The sequence below is a fragment of the Jaculus jaculus genome, chromosome 17 (assembly GCF_020740685.1).
Source record: "Jaculus jaculus isolate mJacJac1 chromosome 17, mJacJac1.mat.Y.cur, whole genome shotgun sequence".
Taxonomy (NCBI): Eukaryota; Metazoa; Chordata; class Mammalia; order Rodentia; family Dipodidae; genus Jaculus; species Jaculus jaculus.
In genome coordinates, this window is record NC_059118.1 from 11,467,507 (window position 1) to 11,489,298 (window position 21,792).

The 21,792-nt window shown below is 45.6% G+C and overlaps 1 protein-coding gene across 1 annotated transcript in view; it reads right to left on the minus strand.

The window, feature by feature from the left end:
- The window catches only part of Dync1li1 (dynein cytoplasmic 1 light intermediate chain 1), a 43,891-nt gene that overhangs the window by 9,247 nt on the left and 12,852 nt on the right, over nt 1–21,792 (minus strand). The window contains exons 3-8 of the mRNA XM_045136948.1: nt 12,907–13,023; nt 10,163–10,393; nt 7,621–7,790; nt 3,517–3,610; nt 2,047–2,182; nt 1,080–1,191 (exon numbers count right to left, since the gene is read on the minus strand). Of these exons, the coding sequence (XP_044992883.1) occupies nt 1,080–1,191; nt 2,047–2,182; nt 3,517–3,610; nt 7,621–7,790; nt 10,163–10,393; nt 12,907–13,023 (860 nt within the window). The remainder of the gene's footprint in view (nt 1–1,079; nt 1,192–2,046; nt 2,183–3,516; nt 3,611–7,620; nt 7,791–10,162; nt 10,394–12,906; nt 13,024–21,792) is intronic.

A 21,792-nucleotide genomic window follows, 5' to 3' on the forward strand; every position in this document is an offset into this window, starting at 1 on the left:
TCTGGAACTTCAATGTTACCCGGGCCTGTATGCAGTTTCCTAAGTGAGCTGCCTCAGTGTGACCAGCAAAGTGCTTCTCTTGTCATTTAACTGCCATGAGCACTGACTACTATTCTATGTGCTAAAAACAGCGGGGTGGTTTTAACAGGTCAGCCATACCTCAGCTGGGTGAACGCAACTTGTCCCTGGTTTCCTGAAATAAAATGCAATGGCTGCCAACAGCTGAATAATTAGGAAAAGGAACCACCAAAGTCACCTTGATGCATAACACACGACTGCTCAAATCCAGTCATGTGTGCCAAGGTGCAACTCCAAAGTACTGTACGAGAATGTGGACGCAGCACTAAGTTTTGCTACTATGAAGGCAATGACTTCGGGACGGACTAGCTGACTTGTAGTTTGCTGAAACAAATTTTTTTTTTTTTTTTTTTTTTGTTTTGTTTTGTTTCCAATGTAGGGTGTTGCTCTAGCTCAGGATGACATGGAATTTACTCTGCAGTCTCAGGCTGGGCTCAAACACATGGCAATCCTCCTACTTCTGCCTCCTGAGTGCTGAGATTAAAAGCATGCGCCACCAAGCCCTGTAAAGATGTCATTTAAAAAAATTTTTGTTCACTTGAGAGTGACAGAGAAAGAGGCAGAGAGAGAGACAATGGGTGCATCAGGGCCTCCAGCCACTACAAACCAACTCCAGACGCATGCGCCACCAGTGCATCTGGCTTATGTGAGTCTGGGGAAATCAAGCCTTGAACCGAGATCCTTAGTCTTCACAGGCAAGCACTTAACCACCAAGCCATCTCTTTAGCCCAAGATATCTTTTTTTTTTTTAACTGAGAAGTTTCTGAGTATAATCTGGGTGATTCTAATACATAATTCCCATGAGGATTCATTTAAGCAGCCAGGCATGGTGGCACATACCTTTAATCCCAGCACTCAGGAGGCAAAGATAGGAGGGTCGTTGTGAGTTTGAGGCTACCCTGAGAATTCCAGGTCAGCCTGGTCTAGAGTGAGACCCTACCATGAAAAAAACAACCAACCACAAAAAGGCTAAATACTCGAGATTATTTACTAAAACTTACCTTTCGAACAGGTGGTTTAGTTATGATGTCTTCAAAATTATCTTCTATTTTCAATGTTTGGAAATTTTCATGCAATATTCCTATTTTTTTATCATTATCCCATCCTGCTGGACTGGAAAGAAATGCACACAAAATTCCCAAGCAGTTATACTATCATGTTTTATTTAATCCATGATCTTTTTATTAAATTTTTATTAGCATTTTCCATGATTATAAAAAATATCCCATGTTAATTCCCCCTCCCCCCACTTTCCCCTTTGAAATTCCATTCTCCATCATATAATCCATGATCTTGTAAGAGTAACATTTTGATCAGTTATAGAAAACTAGCTTTTTATTATAACATCCAATTTTTGTTTTATTAATTTCTATCAGAAATGATTCTTTACAAATTTCATTATAACTTTTTTTTTCCTGGAAGGGGGACCATAATTATTTTCCAATTTGTTGGGTTTACTTTTTGGGGGGTGGGGTTTCCAGGTAGGGTTTCACTCTAACCCAGACTGACCTGGAATTCACTATGTAGTCTCAGGGTAGCCTCGAACTCATGGAAATCCAGTTACTTCTGCCTCTCAAGTGCTGGGATTAAAGGCATGTGCCACCATGCCTGGCTAATAATTCTGTTTTTGAATGCTAGGGATTAACTACAAGGTTCTGCACATGCCAGGCAAGTACTCCTCCACCAGTGAGTTCCATCCCCAGCCCATCAGAAGAGAAGTTCAAAACCAAACCCAGGTTCCATGTTTGTTCACTGTATATTATAATCAAATGAAGAAAATGCAGATCCTCTAATACACACACTCAATAGACAAGCTGAACAGCAACGGAGCAGACCAAAGCGCTGTGACAAGGAGGCCCAGGCAGGTTCTAAGTACAGCTCTGCATCCACTCACCACCCACAGACCACCAGCCCCACCCAGAAACCACACACGGCGATTTGTGAGCAGCACGGGCCGGACGTACTTACATGAACACTGCATCCTTCTCCACAACCACAGCAGGGATCTTATAGGGGAACCCATAGAGCTTCTCAACGATGTATTTATATACTAAGTCTATGTTTTTGTTCTCTTTTACTGACGTGTAAATAAGTGCTGCACCATCTGAACAATCCCATTAAGGAACACTGCACAAACCTCACAAGCAGCCCCACAGAACAGGGTGAGCGGCTTACCTGTGTCATCTACACGCATACTAGCTCAAGAGAAAACTTCTAGGGTACATGACATGGTATGCATGTGAACACACACACACAAATTCACAAGTAAGCCAGGTATGGTGGCTCACGCCTGCAGTCCTAACACTTGAGTGTGTAAGGTAGGAGATTTGCTATGGACTCAGTGAGATCCAGGTCAGCCTGGACCACAGTGAGACCCTGCCTCAAGAAAACCCAAACTCAGAAATCCTGCTGGAACTGAGCTGATAACCTCTTCCATGTAGACCAGCTGACAGAAAGCTGGAAAAAGCCATTCTACCTTTTACATGCAGTTCAATGGGAGAAAGAGAAATCACCAGTGAAGATACTCAAAAGTGGCCACTGCAAGCCTTATATTTGGCCAGCCAGGCCAAATGAGCCAATGGGTGCAATAGTGGCACATCTGTCATGGTGAAAACCAACTGCCCTCCAATTGGACTGGAGGCCTGCTCCATGGGAGGGAATACATCCCTGATACTGGAAACTTAAAACAGGGGTAGTGATGAGCCCCAAGGGGTGTAACGTCTGCTGCTCTCTGGCTAAATGTGGAGCCCTGGTTTTAACAGCAGTCAAAGTTCCTCGTAGCCTGTGGTTAACTCCCACTGGAGAATTTCGAAAGTCTTTGATTGCTTGAAAGATACCACCACCTATGGTACCCATGGTAAAGGCCCCACCAGTCATTCACAATTCGCCAGGGGCACAGCTCTCGGGCATACTCCTCCAGCCACGCGAACAATGCTGGGTGGAAACTCTCGGGCTAAATGTATATACAATGCTTATCAAACTGCCCAGTAAGCACTTCTCTTAATGTTCATACCCTTATATTAATGCTACTCTCACTTTGGGAAAAAAAAAAAAAGGGTGAAAGGAGAGAAGAAATTCTCCAAGGTTGTCCTCTGACCACTTCATGCATGCTGTGACACACTTGGGCCTATGAACACACACATCTCTTTTTTTTTCTTTTTGGTTTTTCAAAGTAGGTGTCACTCTGGCTCAGACTGACCTGGAATTCATATGTGGTCTCAGGGTGGCCTCAAACTCATGGCGATCCTACCTCTACCTCCAGAGTGCTGGATTAAAGGCGTGTGCCACTATGTCTGGCGCCTGCGCACACACACATGCGCACGCTCTCGCTCGCTTGCTCTCTCTCTCTCTCTCACACACACACACACACACACACACTCACTCACTCTAAAAACAAACAACTCGGACACACTGTATCGACAAGGAATGCAAGGATACACTGTAAACAAAACTTGCGGATGTGGGACTGGATAAAATCGAAATGCTCGTCTCGGTAGTCGTGCTCCTTCTCCAACACGCTAATGGCGTCACACTGAGGAGGTAAAACAGGGTTACTTCAGTGTTCGAAATACTGAAATTAAATACAGCCATTCAACAGTAAGCAAGCAGTTCAACTTTAGATGGGAGGAGCACCACAAGCTACGCTATGGTGGCCACCTGAGCCCTCTCTGATCAGCACCAACTTCCAAATCACACTGGACCTGACCAGAACGCTCAAGAGAATGAAGAGCGTGTCTGGCTTATATAAGCGGTCATACTTGTCACTCAACCGCTTCTGTCCTAAAATAAATTATTTTCCACCTAATCTCTATTCCAGGAACAGAAAGAATAATGGGCACAGGATTTCTCAAGTCCATAATAATTCCTTCACATAAAAAAAAAACAAAACAAAACAGGGAGCTGGGGAGCTTTGCAGAACATGGCTGTGGCTTCCGGAGACCTCGTGCAGTCTATCACGGACCTGTCGGTCCTGGCCCCTCCCTATCCCCTCACAAGTCTCACACAGCACAGCGGACACAGGCTGGTTGTAAAACGCCGCCTACAGCTGATGAGAGAATTCTCATTCTGCTCAGCACCGAAAAATATTAAGGAAAATATAAAGGAGCCTTGTTCAAACATCATGACATCCAAATCTGCCCAAAACCTCAGGACTGAAGATGTGAAATATATATATTTAAAAAGGGATATTTAACGAGTTCCAGGTCAGCTTGGGCCATGGTGAGACTATGCCTCAAAAAAAAAAAAAAAAAAAAAAAAAAGCAAAACCACAATATTATTGGAAAAGATATACAATCCTAGAATAAGACCGCTCTGCAAACACCTCAGATAACCTTGTTCCTGGGAATTGGTTGGGTATGGTAGCACATGCCTGGAATCCTACAGAATGAGTTCCAGGTCAGCGTGGGCTGGACAGAGACCCTGCCTCAAAAAAACTAGGTAAGAGCTGGAAAGATGGCTCAGGAGTTAAGGCGCTTGCCTGCAAAGCCTAAGGACCCATGTTTTACTCTCCAGACACACAAAGGTGAGGCAAACATAAGGTCACCCATGCCCACTAGGTGGCACAAGCGTCTAGAGTTTGACTGCAGTGGCTGAGGCCCTTGCGCACCACGTTTCTGTCTCTCTCCCACACCTTCTCTAAAAAACTAGGTAACTGTTCTACAGAGAAGGTATAATAAGAATGAATTATCCCAGACAGGCATGGTGGTGCACACCTTGAATCCCAGCACTCTGGAGACAGAGGTAGGAGAATCACCATGAGTTTCGAGCCACCTGAGACTACAAAGTGAATTCCAGGTCAGCCTGAGCTAGAGTGAGACCCTACCTCAAACGAAAAAAAAAATTAACCCAGAATGACCATTTGAAAAATAGGTACTCCAATTAGTCTTAAATACTGCCACCCTATTTTGGTAGTGATAATGTAGAGAATTTAATGTAAAATGCTAAGTCATACTTTAACATTATTATAATTATCATTTTTTTAAAAATATTTTATTTTTAAATTCTTTTTATTATTTATTTGAGAGCAACAGAGAGAGAGAGAGAGAGAGAGAATGGGCGCGCCAGGGCCCCCAGCCACTGCAAACAAACTCCAGACGCATGCGCACCCTTGTGCATCTGGCTAACGTGGGTCCTGGGGAATCAAGCCTCGAACCGGGGTCCTGAGGCTTCACAGGCAAGCGCTTAACCGCTAAGCCATCTCTCCAGCCCATCATTATTTTTTTTTGAGGTAGGGTTTCACTCTAGCCCAGGCTGACCTGGAGTTCACTATGTAGTCTCACACTGGCCTCAAATTCAGTGATGCTCCTACCTTGGCCTCCAAAGTGTTGGGATTAAGGGGATGTGCCACCACAACTTACTAATTTTTTTTAAGTTTTATCCTATTTAATTAGTAAGTTCTATAGTCTCTTTTCATTACATGCATTTTTCCCACAGTATAAAAACCACTAGTAATTTAGGTCTCAAAGGGGTTTACGAGACTGGAGGGATGGCTTAATGGTTAAAGCATTTGCCTGCAAACCAAAGGACCCAGATTCAATTCCCCAGAACCCACGTTAGCCAGATGCACAAAGGGACACACACATCTGGAATTTGCTTGCAGTGGCTGCAGGCCCTGGTGTGTGTGCGCTGTCAAACAAATGAATAAATAAAAATACTTTTTAAAAAGGGGTTCATGTTAGATTTGGGAAAGCAGCTCTACTCTAGAGCACTTGCTTAGCATGTGCAAAGCCTTGGGCTTCAACATAATAGAACAGGTTATGTTATGACATTTTCTCAACCAGTCTGTAGTGTACAAACAAGAAACACATAGTAGGCTGGAGAGATGGCTTAGCGGTTAAGCGCTTGTCTATGAAGCCTAAGTACCCCGGTTCGAGGCTCGATTTCCCAGTACCCATGTAAGCCAGATGCACAAGGTGGTGCATGCATCTGGAGTTTGTTTGCAGTGGCTGGAGGGCCCTGGTGCACTCATTCTCTCTCTCTGCCTCTTTCTCTCTCTGCCGTTCTCAAATAAATAAATAAATAAAAGTAAATAAATAAAAAATAAAAAGAAACACATAGTACTCAGGACCCAGTGGGGAAAAGATGAACTCAACAGAAATTATTCTTAAAGGAAATGCCCTTCTATTACAGGACTCGTGTGATGAACATTCATAGTGTTGCCCAGCTGCTCACAGGGGTGCTGGGGAATTGAATTCAAGGCAAATGAGGCCCTTTCAGGTCCTCAGGCTTGTGGGGAAAGTGTTCTTACTGCTGAGCCGTCACCCAGTGCCAGTTAGACTTTTTTTTTTTCCTTGAAGCAGGTATCATTCTACTCCAGGCTAGATCTGAAGCTTAGCAATCCTTCTACCTGAGCCTCCTGAGTGCCAGGATTAAAATAAATAAATAAAATAAAATAAACAATATTGATTTTTCAAGGTAGGATCACTCTCTAGCTCAGGCTGACCTGGAACTCACTATGGAGTCTCAGGGTGGCCTCAAACTCACAGTGACTCTCCTACTTCTGCCTCCCAAGTGCTGGGATTAAAGGCATGCACTGCCATGCTTGGTTAAGTTTAACTGATATTTTGAAAATAAAATTCAATCACAAACAAAATATCTGAAATAACATTTTCTTTCAAAACCTGTTTCATGAACATGGCAGTGCCCACCTGTAATCTCAGCATGCAAGAGAAATGTGCCTTTAAGGCCTGAGTACACAGTGAAACCCTTCCTCAAAACAAAAAAGAGGGCTGGGAAGATGGCACCCACATAAAGTAGACGTACAAAGTGGCGCCTGGGTCTGGAGGTCGTTTGCAGTGTCAAGTGGCTCTGTTGCACTCATACTAATCTCTTCACAAATTAATAAATGAAAACAACATACATGTAAGTGTGATGTGGTGGTGTGAGTCAGGTGTCCCCCATAAACTTAGGTGTTCTGGATGCTAGGTTCCCAGTTGATGGCAACTGGGAATTAAAAGTCTCCTAGAGGCAGTGTATTTTTGAGGGTGGGCTTATTGGTGTTATAGCCAGTTTTCCCATGCCAGTGTTTGGCTCACTCTCCTGTTGCTGTGGTCCACCTTATGTTGGCCAGGGGGTGATGTCCACCCTCTGCTCATGCCATTGTTTTTCCCTGCCGTCATGGAGCTGCTCCCTCATGCCTATAAGCCAAAACAAGCTGCTTTTTTCCCACAAGCTGCTCTTGGTTGGGTGATTTCTACCAGCAATGCAAACCTGACTGCAACTACACATATATATTTTGTTGTTGTTGTTGTTTTGTTTTTCGAGGTAGGGTCTTGCTCTAGCCCAGGCTGGCCTGGAATTCGCTGTGTAGTTTCAGAGTGGCCTCAAACTCATGGTGATCCTCTTACTTTCACCTCTCAAGTGCTGGGATTAAGGCATGTGCCACCATGCCTGGCTAAATAAAAATATTTTAAAGATAAATCTTCTATCCCTTAAAAAAGAGAGATAAAAATCACTGTAAAAATTAATATAACTCCAAAACACCCTGAAGACGCAAGCAGCACTCTCTCTCCGCGGGCCGCCCGGGACGGGAAGCGAGCTCACCTTTGTGCAGACGACGAGCACCGGCACGCCCAGGTTGTGGGTGAGGGTATCAGCACCCAGAGGGAGGACCACGCCGTCGTCCCTGTCCTCCTGGGCAGCAGTGTTTCTTCTCTGAGGAGAGGCTGGGAAGTCTTCTCCAGGCTCCACGTACTCTTGGAAGTCTCTAATTACTGTGAATCAGAGCCAGCATGGCTGAGATATTACTTTGAGCATAATGTATTTCTGCCACAATCTAAATATGTATTTTACTAGAGCTTGGACAGTCTTATGTAAGAGAAGAAATAAAAGATGACTCTACGGCTGAAGAGATGGCTTAGCAGTTTAGGTGCTTGCCTGCAAAGCCTAAGGATCTAGGTTCAATTCTACAGGTCCCATGTAAGCCCATGCATGCACAAGTTGGTGCATGCATCTGGAGTTTGTTTGCAGTGGCTGGAGGTCCTGGCACGTCCATTCTCCCTCCCTCCCTGTGTCTGTAATAAATAAATGAATATTAAAAAAAATCATGACCCTAGAAGTCTGTTTCATAGCCAGGTGAGGTGGCTTACAACTTCAATCCCAGCACTCCAGATGATGAGTTCAAGGCCAGCCTGGGCTCCAGAAATCAACTTGGGCTAGAGTAAGGCTCTGCTTCAAAAAATAAACAGGTTGGAGAGATGGATCAGTGATTAAGGTACTTGCATGCAAAGCCTAAGGACCCAGGTTCAATTCCCCAGGACTTAAATAAAGCCAGATGTACAAGGCGGCACATGTCTGGAGTGAGTTTGTTGCAGTGTCTATCTAAAGGCCCTGGTGCACCCATTCTCTCTTCATCTGCCTCTTTCAAATAAATATTTTTTTTAAATGCCAGGCATGATACACACCTTTAATCCCAGCACTTGGGAGGCAGAGGTCAGAGTATCACTGTGAGTTCAAGGCCACCCTAAGACTACACAGTGAATTCCACAGTGAATTTGGAGGCACCACACCACACACATGCATATAAACAAATAAACAAAAAAGTCAAACTGGTTTTTAGGGTGGGAGAATAGTTCAATAGTAAAGCACTGGCAGCTCAAGAATGAGGCAGCGTTAAGATCCCCGCGCTCACGTGAGAGCGAGGCGTGGCGGCATGCTCACCTGCACACAAGAGCCTGCGCGCACACTACTGTACAGCAACTTCCTCCCATTCAGACATTGCAGAGGCTGGAGAGGCTGCAAAGCCTAAGGACCCAGGCTTGATTCCCCAGTACCCATGTAATCCAGATGCCCAAGGTGGCGCATACATCTAGAGTTTATTTGCAATGGCTGGAGGTCCTGGCATGCCATTCTCGTTCTCTGTCTTTCAAATAAGTAAATAAATATTTTCCAGATGCAGCTTTGAGGAGTTGCCACCTAGGCTGCTATGCTGGGATAGGCAGGATTTTCAGCAGTGCAGTTGCCTTTGAGTCATCTATACTCCTGTGAGTACCCAAAAGAATTCACTGGTTGGGCTGGAGAGGTGACTTAGTGGTTAAGGTGCTTGCCTGCAAAGCCTAAGAACTTATGCTCGAATCTCCAGGTCCCACATAGCCAGGTGTACAGTGATGCAAAACACGCAATGTCACACATACACACAAGGGGGCGCATGCATCTGGAGTTCGCTCACAGTGGCTGAAGGCCCTGGTGTGCCCATTCTCTCTCTGCCTCTTTCTCTCTCAAAAAATAGATAATAAAAAATTCATTGGTTCAAGTAAACTTTGGTGGAATTATTGCCTTATTTTGCTGTTGGTGTCCTACCTGGGGGTGAATAGACATCAGCTTGTATCTCTGCAGGAAAACTTTGACGCAACACATACATAATCCACCTATACTGAAGTTTACCGTTTTGTATGTTAAATATTAGGTTAAAACCTAAAACATCTCTCAAATTGAACTGAATTTTAAAAACAGTATGGAGAGCAGGCTCAGCAGTTAAGGCGCTTGCCTATAAAGCCTCACAACCTGGGTTTGATTCCCCAGTACTCACATAAAGCCAGGGCACTAAGTGGCACGTGCACCTGGAGTTCATCTGCAGTGGTTGGAGGCTCTGGCACACCCCTCTTGTCTTCTATCTCTCTCTGTTCACAAATAAATTATTTAAAAAAAAAAATTAAAAAAAGGTAATGGGCTGAAGAGATGGCTCTTAGTGGCTAAAACTTTCATAAAAATGTGGAGTGGAGATTGGACTCCAGCATCCATGGAAATGCTGGGCGTGCGTGTAGCCCACCTGTAATCCCAGAGAGGAAGCCCTCCTGCAAGCTGGCTGGCTAGAACAGCCAAACCAGCAAGCTCTGGGTTAGGGAGAGACCTCTCAGCACATCAGGTAGGGAGGGGTCTGATGCCAACCTCTGGCCTCCACACACATCCACGTACATGGGCATCCTCACTCACGCGGGTGCACACACATGCAAACACCCAGTGACTGCAGTCATCCCACTGTCTCCTTCATTAAGCCTCCCTCACAGCTACAAGGAATCTTGAAGACTCTTACAGCGCGCTGAGACATTGGTATCTGAAGCCGCAGAAACATTTCTAGGCTACTCACACTTCTGTTCCATCTCTTTCATCTCTGCGGGAGGGATTTTCAACTTGTCCACGTGTTCTCTCACAACACTGGCCCATTTCTGTAAAGAATCCAAAGCAGTCCAAGGCTTTGACATGTCCACAACCAGCAGGACCAGAGTGTCCCTCAGAGAAATGGCATCCAGTGAGAACTTGAGGAGCCCTTTGTGATACAGATCTCCATCTAAGATCCACACATTACATCTAGTTTGATCTGAAAAAGACATAGAGAGTTACCAAGGCAACACCTGTCACCATCCAACTACCAACGCTGCTTGGGATGTTAGGGCCTCTGCCTCGGACAAGCCTGTTAGCTTGGACCAAATTCAACTGCTAGATCCAATCTACAGTTTGGCAAAGGCCTCCCATGATCTGACAGTACCAGTGCACTGTCCATTTCACAGTTCTTAACCTGAAGCTGAGACACTAAACAACATGCTTATACATTTACCACAGGCACATAGAGCCGCTCCTACTGAAGAACTATACACAAAAAAAGGAGGGCTTCAACCAGGCATGGTGGCGCACACGTTTAATCCCAGCACTCAGGAGGCAGAGGTAGGAAGACTGCTGTGAGTTTGAGACCACCCTGAGATGACATAGTGAATTCCAGGTCAGCCTGGGCTAGAGTGAGACCCTACTTCAAAAAAAAATAATAATAATAATTAAATTAAATTAAAGAAAAAAAAAAGAGCTGGAGAGATGGCTTAGCAGTTAAGGTGCTTGCCTGCAAAGCCTAAGGACCCGGGTTTGAGTCCCCAGAACACACGTAAGCCAGATGCTCAAGAGGGCACATGCGTCTGGAGTTTATTTGCAGCAGCTAGAGGCCCTGACATGCCCATTCTCTTTTTGCCTCTCTGATAAATAAATAAGTAAATAAATAAATATTTAAGAAGTAAGTTTACTGGAAGACTAGGGAGATGGCTCAGAAGGCCAAACCACTTGCTGTACAAACATGAAATCCTGAGAGGCTCTGAGTTGGATTCCCCAGAACCTACATGAAAAAAACGGAGCACGAGGGCTAGAGAGACGGTTCAGCAGTTAAAGGCACTTGCTTGCAAAGCCCGAGGGTCCAGGTTCGATTCCCCAGTACCCACATGAAGCCAGATGCACAAAGTGCTACATGTATCTGAAGTTCATTTGCAATGGCAGGAGGCCTTGGTGTGCCCATTTTCTCCCTAATAAATAAAATTAAAAAACAAAATACCTGAGCATGAGATGGGAATGATGCCTCAGGCCTTTAATCCCAGTACTTCGGAGGCTGAGGCCTAGGCTCCTTGGGAGTTTTGAGACCAGCCTGGACTACATTGCGAGTTCCAGGTCAGGCTGGGTTAGAGTGAAACTGTGCGGCAAAACAAAAAAACAAAAACTGGGCATGATCATGAATGCCTGTAATGCCAGCCCCTATGGAGGAGACAGGAGAATCATGGGAGCTCACTGGCCAGCCAGTCTGACTCAAAATGGTAGAAGCGGGTTTAGTGAGAGACTGTCTCAAGAAAACACTAAGATGAGCATTAGAGGAGGCCACCCAACATTTCCCTCGGCCTCCACATAGGTGCGCGCACAGATCTGTGCACACATACATACGCTATATGTACACACAGGCCATGCCACACAAACACCAAGTATGGAAAGGAGGACCGTGATCTACAGAAGGAAACAATGGCAGGGGCGGGGAGACGGCTCATGGGTAAAGTGCTTGCTGCACCAACACAAGGACGTGAATTCAGATCCTGAGCACCCATGTAAGTGCCGGGTGTGCTGGTAGAGGCTTGTAATGCCCGCGCTGGGAGAGCAGAGTTGGGGAAGTCCTGGGACTCACTGGCTAGGAAGAGACTCTGCCTCAAAGAGTAAGGGGTGAACTGTTTAGTAAGACATCCAATGGAATTCTCGGGCACCCACTAGATGCCCAAGTACATGCCCAGGTGTCCACCCTCACATATGGATATGCACACCACATCACACATAGAAAACCATTAGAAATGGCTCATCAAGGGGCTGGAGAAATAGCTTAGTGGTTAAGTGCTTGCCTGTGAAGCCTAAGGACCCTGGTTCGAGGCTCGATACCCCAGGACCCACGTTAGCCTCATGCACAAGAGGCACATGTATCTGGAGTTCATTAGCAGTGGCTGGAAGCCCTGGTGCGCCCATTCTCTCTCTCTCTCTTTCTCTCTCTCTCTCTCTGTGTGTCTCTTTCGCTCTCTGTCACACTCAAATAAATAAAAGTGAACAAAAAATTTAAAAAAAATGTCTCATCAAGCTGGGCATGGTGGCGCACACCTTTCATCCCAGCACTCGGGAGGCAGAGGTAGGAGGATCACTGTGATCTGGAGGGCAACCTGAGACTACAGAATGAATTCCAGGTCAACCTGAGCTAGAGCAAGGCCCTACCTCAAAAGAAACAAATATAACAACAACAAAAAATGCTGATCAGATGAAAAAAGCTAGGGAGTCAGTTACATTATTACCAGAAAATGGAAGCAGGTGGAAAGGGGCCAAACAACTGCCCCCAGGGAGAAGGACCTCAAGACCTGATTCTGTAAGGCTGCAAGGCTATCAGCTGCACACCAGAGCACCCCAAGATGCTTAGCAGCATCACTGGAGGAATCGAGCCCCACACCAGTAGAACAGGCCTCCATGTCACCGTTGACATGTTGACGAGCACGTGGCGTCGGGAACGGCTAGTGAGAAGGGAAGCGGAGGAGGGGAGCAGGCGCTCGCACTCACCGTCCCTGTCCTCGTCGTGCACGTGTAAGTACAGGTACTCCAGCCCTCTTCCCTTCTTGTACTCCTCGATGCCCTGAACTCTCCTTATGAGGCTTGTTTTGCCAGCTCCATCTTCACCTACACGTATGAAAAAGGAAACATCTTTTTAACTTATGGATCAAGGGCACTTTCTGGTGCCATATGAAAAGCCAGTCAAAGCCAGTGTCGGGGACAAAGGCGGCGTGGCCTTTGACAGCAGCGGCAGTGGCTGCACCAGAGGCAGAGGCATGGCCGGGTCCCTCCCCGCGCCACTGCTCCCGGGCCACCGCCGTCTTGCTCCACCTGTCACAGATGGCTTCCTCTGAGGTCATTTTCAGGGGATGGGGCCGTAAGAGGGGGACACCATCACACCAGCTTAATCTGCAAGGAACAAAAGACACTCTGGGCTTTTATAAAGTCGGAAGAATCTCAAGTAAAACACCTTTTTTTTTTTTTTTTTAAAGACCAGGGCTGGAGATCAATAAAGAGTTGCTCTGCAAGCATGAAGACCTGAGTTTGGTCCCCAGAATACCCACATAAAATGCCAGGCATGTAGCATGTCTCTGTAATCCCAGTGCAAGGAGGGAGACAGGCAGACCTGTGGGGCTCACTGGCTAGCTAGTCTAGTCCAATACATGAGCTCCAGGCCAGTAAGACCTTGTCTCTGAAAGAGGCGGCATGGGCTCCACAGACGACTCCCAATGCCGTCCTCCAGCCTTTCTATGCGCATGCGCACACCCAAACACACGCATACCGGAACAGAAGATGGCCAAGTTTACTACAGCGCACTGCAAGGAGAGCGGGCAAAGCTGGTAACATAAGATCATCTGACCTTTTCGGAGACTAGAGAGGGGGGCAGATAGAGACACAGAATAGGCATGCTAGGGCCTCCGGCTACTGCAAGCGAACTCCAAATGTATGCGTCACATTGTACATCTGGCTTACGTGGGTACTGGGGAATCGAACCTGGGTCCTTAGGCTTGCAGGCAAGCACTTTAACTGCTAAGCCTTTGTTTTTTGTTTTTTGAGGTAGAGTCTCACTCTAGCCAGGCTGACCTGGAGTTCACTATCTAGTCTCAGAGTGGCCTCAAACTCACTGCCATCCTCCTCCTTCTGCCTCCCAAATGCTGGGATTAAAGCTCTTTCTTGTTTTTGATTTTGGTTTTTCAGGTATACTCTCACTCTAGCCCAGGCTGACCTGAAATTCACTATGTAGTCTCAGGATGGCCTCGAACACATAGCAATTCTCCTACCTTTGCCTCTCAAGTGCTGGAACTAAAGGTATATGCCACCACATCTGGCTAGAGAGAGAATAAGCACACCAGGGCCTCCTGGGAGAACTGAAGTCAGGTCACTAGGCTTTGCAGGCAAGTGCCTTAACCGCTGAGCCATCCCTCCAATTTTATATTATTTTATTTTTTAGGTAAGGTCTCCATGGAGCCCACGTTAACCTGGAATTTACTATGTAGTCTCAGGCTGGCCTCGAACTCATGGCGATTCTCTGCCTCCTGAGTGCCTGGACTAAGGGTGTGTGCCACCATGTGACTGGTGCCATTTTAGATGGGGAGACTTCATCAAGAATGCAACTTCCAGGCTGGAGAAATGGCTTAGTGGTTAAGGTGCTTGCCTGAGAAGTCTACAGACCCAGGTTCAACTCTCCAGTATTCATGTAAAGCTAGATGCACAAGGTGGCATATGCAGATGGAATTCATTTGTAGTGGCCTAGAGGCCCTGGTGTGCCCATTCTCAATCTGCCTCTTTCTCTCTCAAATTAAAACTAAATAAATAAAAAAGAAAAGCATCTCCTGTGTGAGCTGTGGCCAGCCTGCCATGGGCTCTGAGGATCCAGCCTCAGGCCATCACGCATGCATGGTAAGTGCTTCCCACTGAGCTATCTTCGAGCCCCCAAATTCACAACTATGTGAAGTGAGAAACATGTTAATTAGCTTGTTGAAGCCATCTCACAATGTATGTATGATCCAAAACATCACATTGTACAGAGTGAGTATATATAATTTCATCTAATTTAAAAAAGAATGGGACAATTAAGTGCACATTGAGTACTAGTTTATAGTCCATTATTACCCTGGCTCACCAAAATGACAGACTAGATTAAAAAACGGTACAGTCTAGGATCATGACAATTCCCATGATGCTTAAACTTCAGATACAGTTAGTTGTTGAGAAGTAGAATGTGTGAAAATATGTCTATTACACCAACAAGGACATTAAAACAGTTATGGGTTACACTGCTGCTACTAATTTGAATTTTCTTCATTGTACAGTTTATGGTATTTAATATAATTTTTGGTTTTGTAATTGAGAAATAAGCAAATAAAATTCATATCTAGTCACACCAAAAGAACAAGAGTAATTTCGACTCCCATGTGAGGAAAGCTGTGGGATGCCTAAGAGCCAAGTTCCAAGAGCTTCTGCAGTCTTTTAAAAAATGTACTTATTTTTATTTACCTGCAAGGAGATAGAGAGGAGAGAATGAGAGAGAAAATGGCATGCCAAGGCCTCTTACCACTGTAAACAAATTCCAGATTCATGTGCCACTTTGTGAATCTGGCTTTACATGGCTACCGGGAATCAAACCTGGGCAGTCAGGTTTTGCTAGCCAGGGCCTTTAACGGATGAGCCATCTCTCCAGCCTGCAGTCCTTACACTCAGAGCCAGCCCTTCTCCTGACTGTTACCAATGTAACTGACTATCCCCTAGAACCAGCCTTATAGCAGACCCATAATCAACAACAAAATGTCAGAAATATTTTTAAAGCTTTAATATCTCCAAACAGGTAGTTGTCATGAACTACATTTCATATGACCCAGTATTTTGTCTTTTTGAGTACTTTAATATTTTATTTTGTTTATTTATGAGAGAGAGACAGAACGGGCAACACCAGGGCATGTTGCCACTGCAAACGAACTCCAGACACGCGTGCCATTGTCCATCTGTCTTTAATGAGTATATCTTTTTTAGCCCCAGACTCTTTCTGCTTATAAATAAATTAATAAACAGAGAGAAGACAGACAGACATACATACACACACACACACACACACACACACACACACACAGAGAGAGAGAGAGAGAGAGAGAGAGAGAGAATGAGAATGAATGTACCAGAAATGAGCCACTGCAAACAAACTGCAGATGAATGCACTACTATGCATCAGGCTTTTCTGGGGAATTGAATCCAGGTCATTAGGCGTTCCAGGCAAGTGCCTTAACCACTGAGGATCTCTCCACCCTGATTTCTTATTTTTTTACTTATTTTAAAATTTATTATATTTATTTAAGAGAGAGAAAGAAGGAGGCATATAGAGAGAGAATGGGTATGCCAGGGCCTCCAGCCACTGAAAACAAACTCCAGACTTATGTGAGTACTGGGGAATCAAACCCAAGTCCTTAGGCTTTGCAGCAAGCGCCTTAACCACTAAGCAATCTCTCCAGCCCAATTCCTTATTTTTTTAATTGTCGTTTACTGGTAGGATTTCATTATGTATCTTAGGCTGGCCTGGAACTCAGGATCCTCCTGCCTCAGCACTCAATAGTGCTGGGATTAGAAACATTTAATCCCAACTTTAAATGTTACAAAGTATAAAGATAATAGCTCAACTGAACCATTCTATAATGCATACATATTTCACAATACCATGTTATATACAGTATGCCCATGTAAAGTCAGAATCACAAGGGCACATGCATCTAAAGCTTGTCTTCAGTGACTATAGAACCTGGCATGCTCATTCTCTCTCCCCTTTGTCTCACTCTGCTTGCAAATAAATAATTAAAAAAAAAAAGACAGACTAAATGGAAAAAAGGGATTCAGTGGAGTAGGGATTTGGGAATGAGATAAAGGAGATGGTGGGAAGGGATTATGACCATGATATATTGTCTACATTTATGGGAGTTTTCAATAATTAAAAAAACTTTTTTTAAGGGCCAGGTGTGGTGGCACACACCTTTAATCTTAGGCAGAGGTAGGTGAATCACCATGAGTTCAAAGGCACCTTGAGACTACATACTGAATTCCAGGTCAGCCTGAGCTGGAGAGTAAGACACTACCTAGAAAACACCAAAAAAGATTTAAATATGTATTCTGTCACTCAAACCAGGAATGGCAGTGCACACCTTTAATCCCAGCACTTGGAAGGCAGAGGTAGGAGACTTCATGAGTTCGAGGCCAACCTGCAATGAAGTGCACACACACCATCCCGTCACCCTCCCTTCACATGCCCAGTACTATCAGCTCGTGAAGTAAAGTAGCTCCTTTCCTGAGGACGGAGAACTAACAGGAAAGACTCCGGGACTCCAGACCTGATTGCCCCCATGGGAGGCTGCCACTCATTTCACGGGACTAGTCAATAGTTCTCACGCATGTTGTCAGAACGATGTGGGGCTTGCTAAAACACACTGCTGGGCCCACTACCTGAATTTCTAATTGAGTAAGAATAAAGTTTCCAGGGCTGGAGAGATGGCTCAGTGGTTAAGGCACCTGCCTGCAAAGCCTAATGACCCAGGCTCAATTCCCCAGTACCCATGTAAAGCCAGAGTGATGGAGAAAGTGGTACATGCATCTGAAGTTCACATGCAGTGGCTGGAGGCCATGACATGCCCATTCGTCTCCTCCCTCTCCCTCTCTTCCCCCCCCTCCCCCCGCTTGCATATAAATAAAATATTTAAAACTTTAAATTGTCTAAAATTGTTTTAAACTGAAGTGGGAAAGCTAGGCGCAGTAGCTCACAACTGTAATCCAAGAACTTGGGAGGCTGAAAAGCAAGAGAATTTAGGACCAGTGTGGGCTGCACAGCGGGTTCCAAGCAAGCCTGGCCTAAAAGTGAGACGCTATCTCAAAAAAAAAAAAAAAAAAAAATCGTAAAAGCATGAGTAGAACTTATCCTCCCTGAAATTCAGTATGTAGTCTCAGGCTGGCCTCAAACTCACAATGATCCTCCTACCTCTGCCTCCTGACTGCTGGGATTAAAGGCGTGCGCCACCACACCCAACTCTCCAGATTACTGTTTGTTTGCATTTGGTTTTTCAAGGTAGGGTCTCACTCTAGCTCAGACTGACCTGGAATTCACCATGTAGTCTCAGAGTGGCCTTTAACTCACAGCGATCCTTCTACCTCCTGAGTGCTGGGATTAAAGGCATGTGTGGAAGGAAAGAGGTTTAATTTGGCTCACAGTTCCAGGGGTAGATTCCCTCACGATGGGGAAAGCATGGCAGGGCGGGAGGCTGGTGTCAGATAGTCCCATCAGCAGGAAAGTAGAGACAAAGGCTCAAGGATCTGCAGCTTCGACAAGCTCTCTAGGGTGTGAAGCTGCTGGCTCAGGGTCAGAGATGTGGCTTGGAGATGGGAGCGCTCACCCAACATGCACACGTACAAAGTTCTGCTTTCATCTCCACACAGAGACAAAGGAACACGATTACACCTCTAAGGCTGGAGAGATAGCTCAACAGTTAAAGCACTTTCCTGAACAGCTTAACAACCCCAGTCCCAGTTCAATTACCCACATAGAACCAAATGCAAAAAGTGGCACATGCATCTGGAGTTTATCTGCAGTAGCTATAGGCCCTGGTATGGTTAAGGCATTTGCCTACAAAGCCTAAGGACCCACTTTCAATTGTTAGGTCCCACATAAGCCAGATGCACATGGTGGTGCATGTGTCTGGAGTTCATTTGCAGTAGCTAAAGGCCCTGGTGCACCCATTCTTCCCCCACCATCTCTAATAAATAGATAAAAATAAAGAATGGGGCTGGAGAGATGGCTTAGTGGTTGTTTGCCTGCAAAGCCAAAGGATCCCAGTTCGAATCTCCAGGTCCCACATAAGCCAGATGCACAAGGAGGTGCATGCATATGGAGTTCCTTTGCAGTGGCTGAAGACCCTGGTGTGCCCATATTCTCTCTCTCAAATAAATAAATAAATAAATATATATATATATATATATATATATATATTTTTTTTTAAGCTGGCTGTGGTGGCACACACCTTTAGTCCCAGGACTTGGGAGGCAGGCAGAGATAGGAGGATTGCCATGAGTTCAAGGCCACCCTGAGACTCCACAGTGAATCCCAGGTCAGCCTGGGCTACAGTGAGACCCTACCTTGAAAAACCAAAAAAAAAAGGCTCAAGTTCGATTCTCTAGTACCCACATAAGCCAGATGCACAGGTGGCACATACATGCATTTGTCTGCAGTGGCTGGAGGCCCAGGGACAGCCACTCTTGCTCTATCTACCTCTCCGCCTCTCAAATAAACAAGCAAACAATTTTTTTAAATGTTCCGAAGGAGGTAAGTAAAACGAAGCCTCTCACCGTTGCTGGCGCACCTTGTCTGTCTTCTTTTCTGAGCACTGGGCGTACTGGGGTTGGTTAGTATGTCTCACTGGGTCTCTACCCCAAAGCTTGCTCCAGAAGGACAAGTCTTTTGTCTTTTTTTAATTTTTATTTTTATTCATTTGAGAGCGACAGAGAGATAGAAAGAGAGAATGGCTGTGTCTGGCCCTCCAGCCACTGCAAACCAACTCCAGATGCATGTGCCTACCTTTGCATCTGGCTTATGTGGGTCCTGGGATCGAGCCTGAAACTGGGGTCCTTAGGCTTCACAGACAAGCGCTTAGCTGCTATGCCATCTCTCCAGCCCTGTTTTGTCTTTTTTGTTCACCGTTGTATCCCTAATGTCTAGAAAGTTCCTACAATAAAAGCACCTATTCTGCTCCTCTCATAGCAAACACTGTAGTGTATTTCTCCAGAACAGATCGTATCTCAAACAAGTACCACCAATGCAGCATTCACCTAAAACTGGCTGAGTTTCAAAATCCCTCAGTGACCGTGTTCTTGCCTCCCACCTCTTTTCTCCACCGCCATGGTGGACTGCGCCGTACCCTATAGAACAGTAAGCCACCATCAGCCCTTCCTCCCTTAAATTGCGTCTGGTCAGCTGTTTTGTCAGGGCAACAAGGAAGGTAACCAGTACAGCTACCTCCCACTGGGCAGACGAGGCCGACGCTCAGATCGGCTTACCCAAGGCCGCACAGGGAAGCGCCCAGAGCCGGGGCCTGCGCACACTCTTCTTTACATAAGCAAGGTGCTGCTGTCTTCAGAGGCCCTTCTCCGACACTGAAGAAAGTTATTTCTGCTCCCAAGGGTCACTGTAATTTTTAGCAGACTTTCTCTGAGTGAGGTGTCCTATGCCCCTGTACTTCCGATCCTATCTCTTACACTGGGAAGAAAGGCTGTTTCACCACTACACTGGTAATTTCTTCTTTTCTGAAACTTTAAAAATTGGTAACTAAGCCTTTATCGCTGTGTAGATCCTTTGATTAACTCCACAAGTAAAACTTGATAAGAAAAGAGTTTATGGTCAACTGTAGTATGTTAAACAAAGGAGTTTGAGGCCTTTATTTTTCCCCACTCTGATTTCACAAATCTCACTTCTGGTAACACATCAGAAGTGGTGAAACTGAAAATAAAGACTCTAAAGCCCACATTTTGAAGTTATAAGGGATTAATTAAATATCTTTATTTCAAAAAACTAAGGCCAAGGCAATAGCTTCAAAGGTAGCTGTCAGCCAAGCCTCCAAGACAACACAAGTCAATCTTTTGTGGAGCACAACTCCACAAACACATGAGCCACTAAGTCCCAAGAATCCTCTCACCCCCAACGGAGCCTGGCATAGAGAAGGCTCTCCACAGGGCCCCAGCAAGGCACGACAGCACACCTCTACAATCCAAACACTGGGGCGGGCAAGGCAGGAGGGTCATGAGCTCAAGGACTACACAGTAAGTTCCAAGCCAACCTGGCATATAGTGTGAGCCTGTCACAAAAAGCAAAAAAGGGCTGGAGAGATGGCTCAGCGGTTAAAGTGCTTGCCTGCGAAGCCTAAGGACCCAGGTTCAATTCCCCAGTACCCACATAAGCCAGATACATTTGTCTGGAATTCATTTGCAGTGGCTAGAGGCCCTGGCATGCCCAGTCTGTTGCTATTTGCTTCTTTCTCTCTCAAATATTTTTTAAAAAGCATACAAAAAGGCAAAAATCTGGGCTGGAGACATAGTTCAGTTGATAGAGTGCCTGCCTGGCATGCACAAAGCCTTGGCTGTGATGCCCAGCACTGCATAAAGTGGACATTTTGGTGTTCACTTGCTACTCAGTACTCAGGAGGTAGAAACAGGAGGAATGAAGTTTAAGGTCATCCTACATAGCAAGACTAGTCTGGACTACAAAGGGATACTTGTCTGAACAGCCCCTCACTCAAAATATGATGGCTGGGCTCAGGAGCTCACACCTTTAATCCCAGCACTCTGGAAGCAGGTGGAGGAGGATCTCTAAGCCTGGAACTACAGAGCAAGTTGCAGGTCAGCCTGGGCTACAGCAAGACCCTACCTCAAAAAAAAAAAAAAAAAAAAAAGACAAGAATCTCTCTAGGCAGCTTGTGTCAACCAGAGGCAGGACACGACATAAAGGACATGCTTGTGAGGCAATCCCAGAGGACATTTGTCCTGTCCCTCTCTCCACAAGAGAGCACATCTCAGGCGTGGAAGACCCTCTACCAGCATGCACGTCTGACGCAAGTAAAAGGACCAAGTAAAAGAAGGGTGAAAAAAGTCTGACATGAAGCCTCTGTCCCACTATGCAACTAGCATTAAAAAAAAAAAAAAATTGGGCTGGAGAGATGGCTTAGTGGTTGAGTGCTTGCCTGTGAAGCCTAAGGACCCCGGTTCAAGGCTCAATTCCCCAGGACCCACGTTAGCCAGATGCACAAGGGGGCGCATGCGTCTGGAGTTCATTTGCAGTGGCTGGAAGCCCTGGTGCGCCCATTCTTCCCCTCCCCCCCTCTCTGTCTCTTTCTCTGTCTG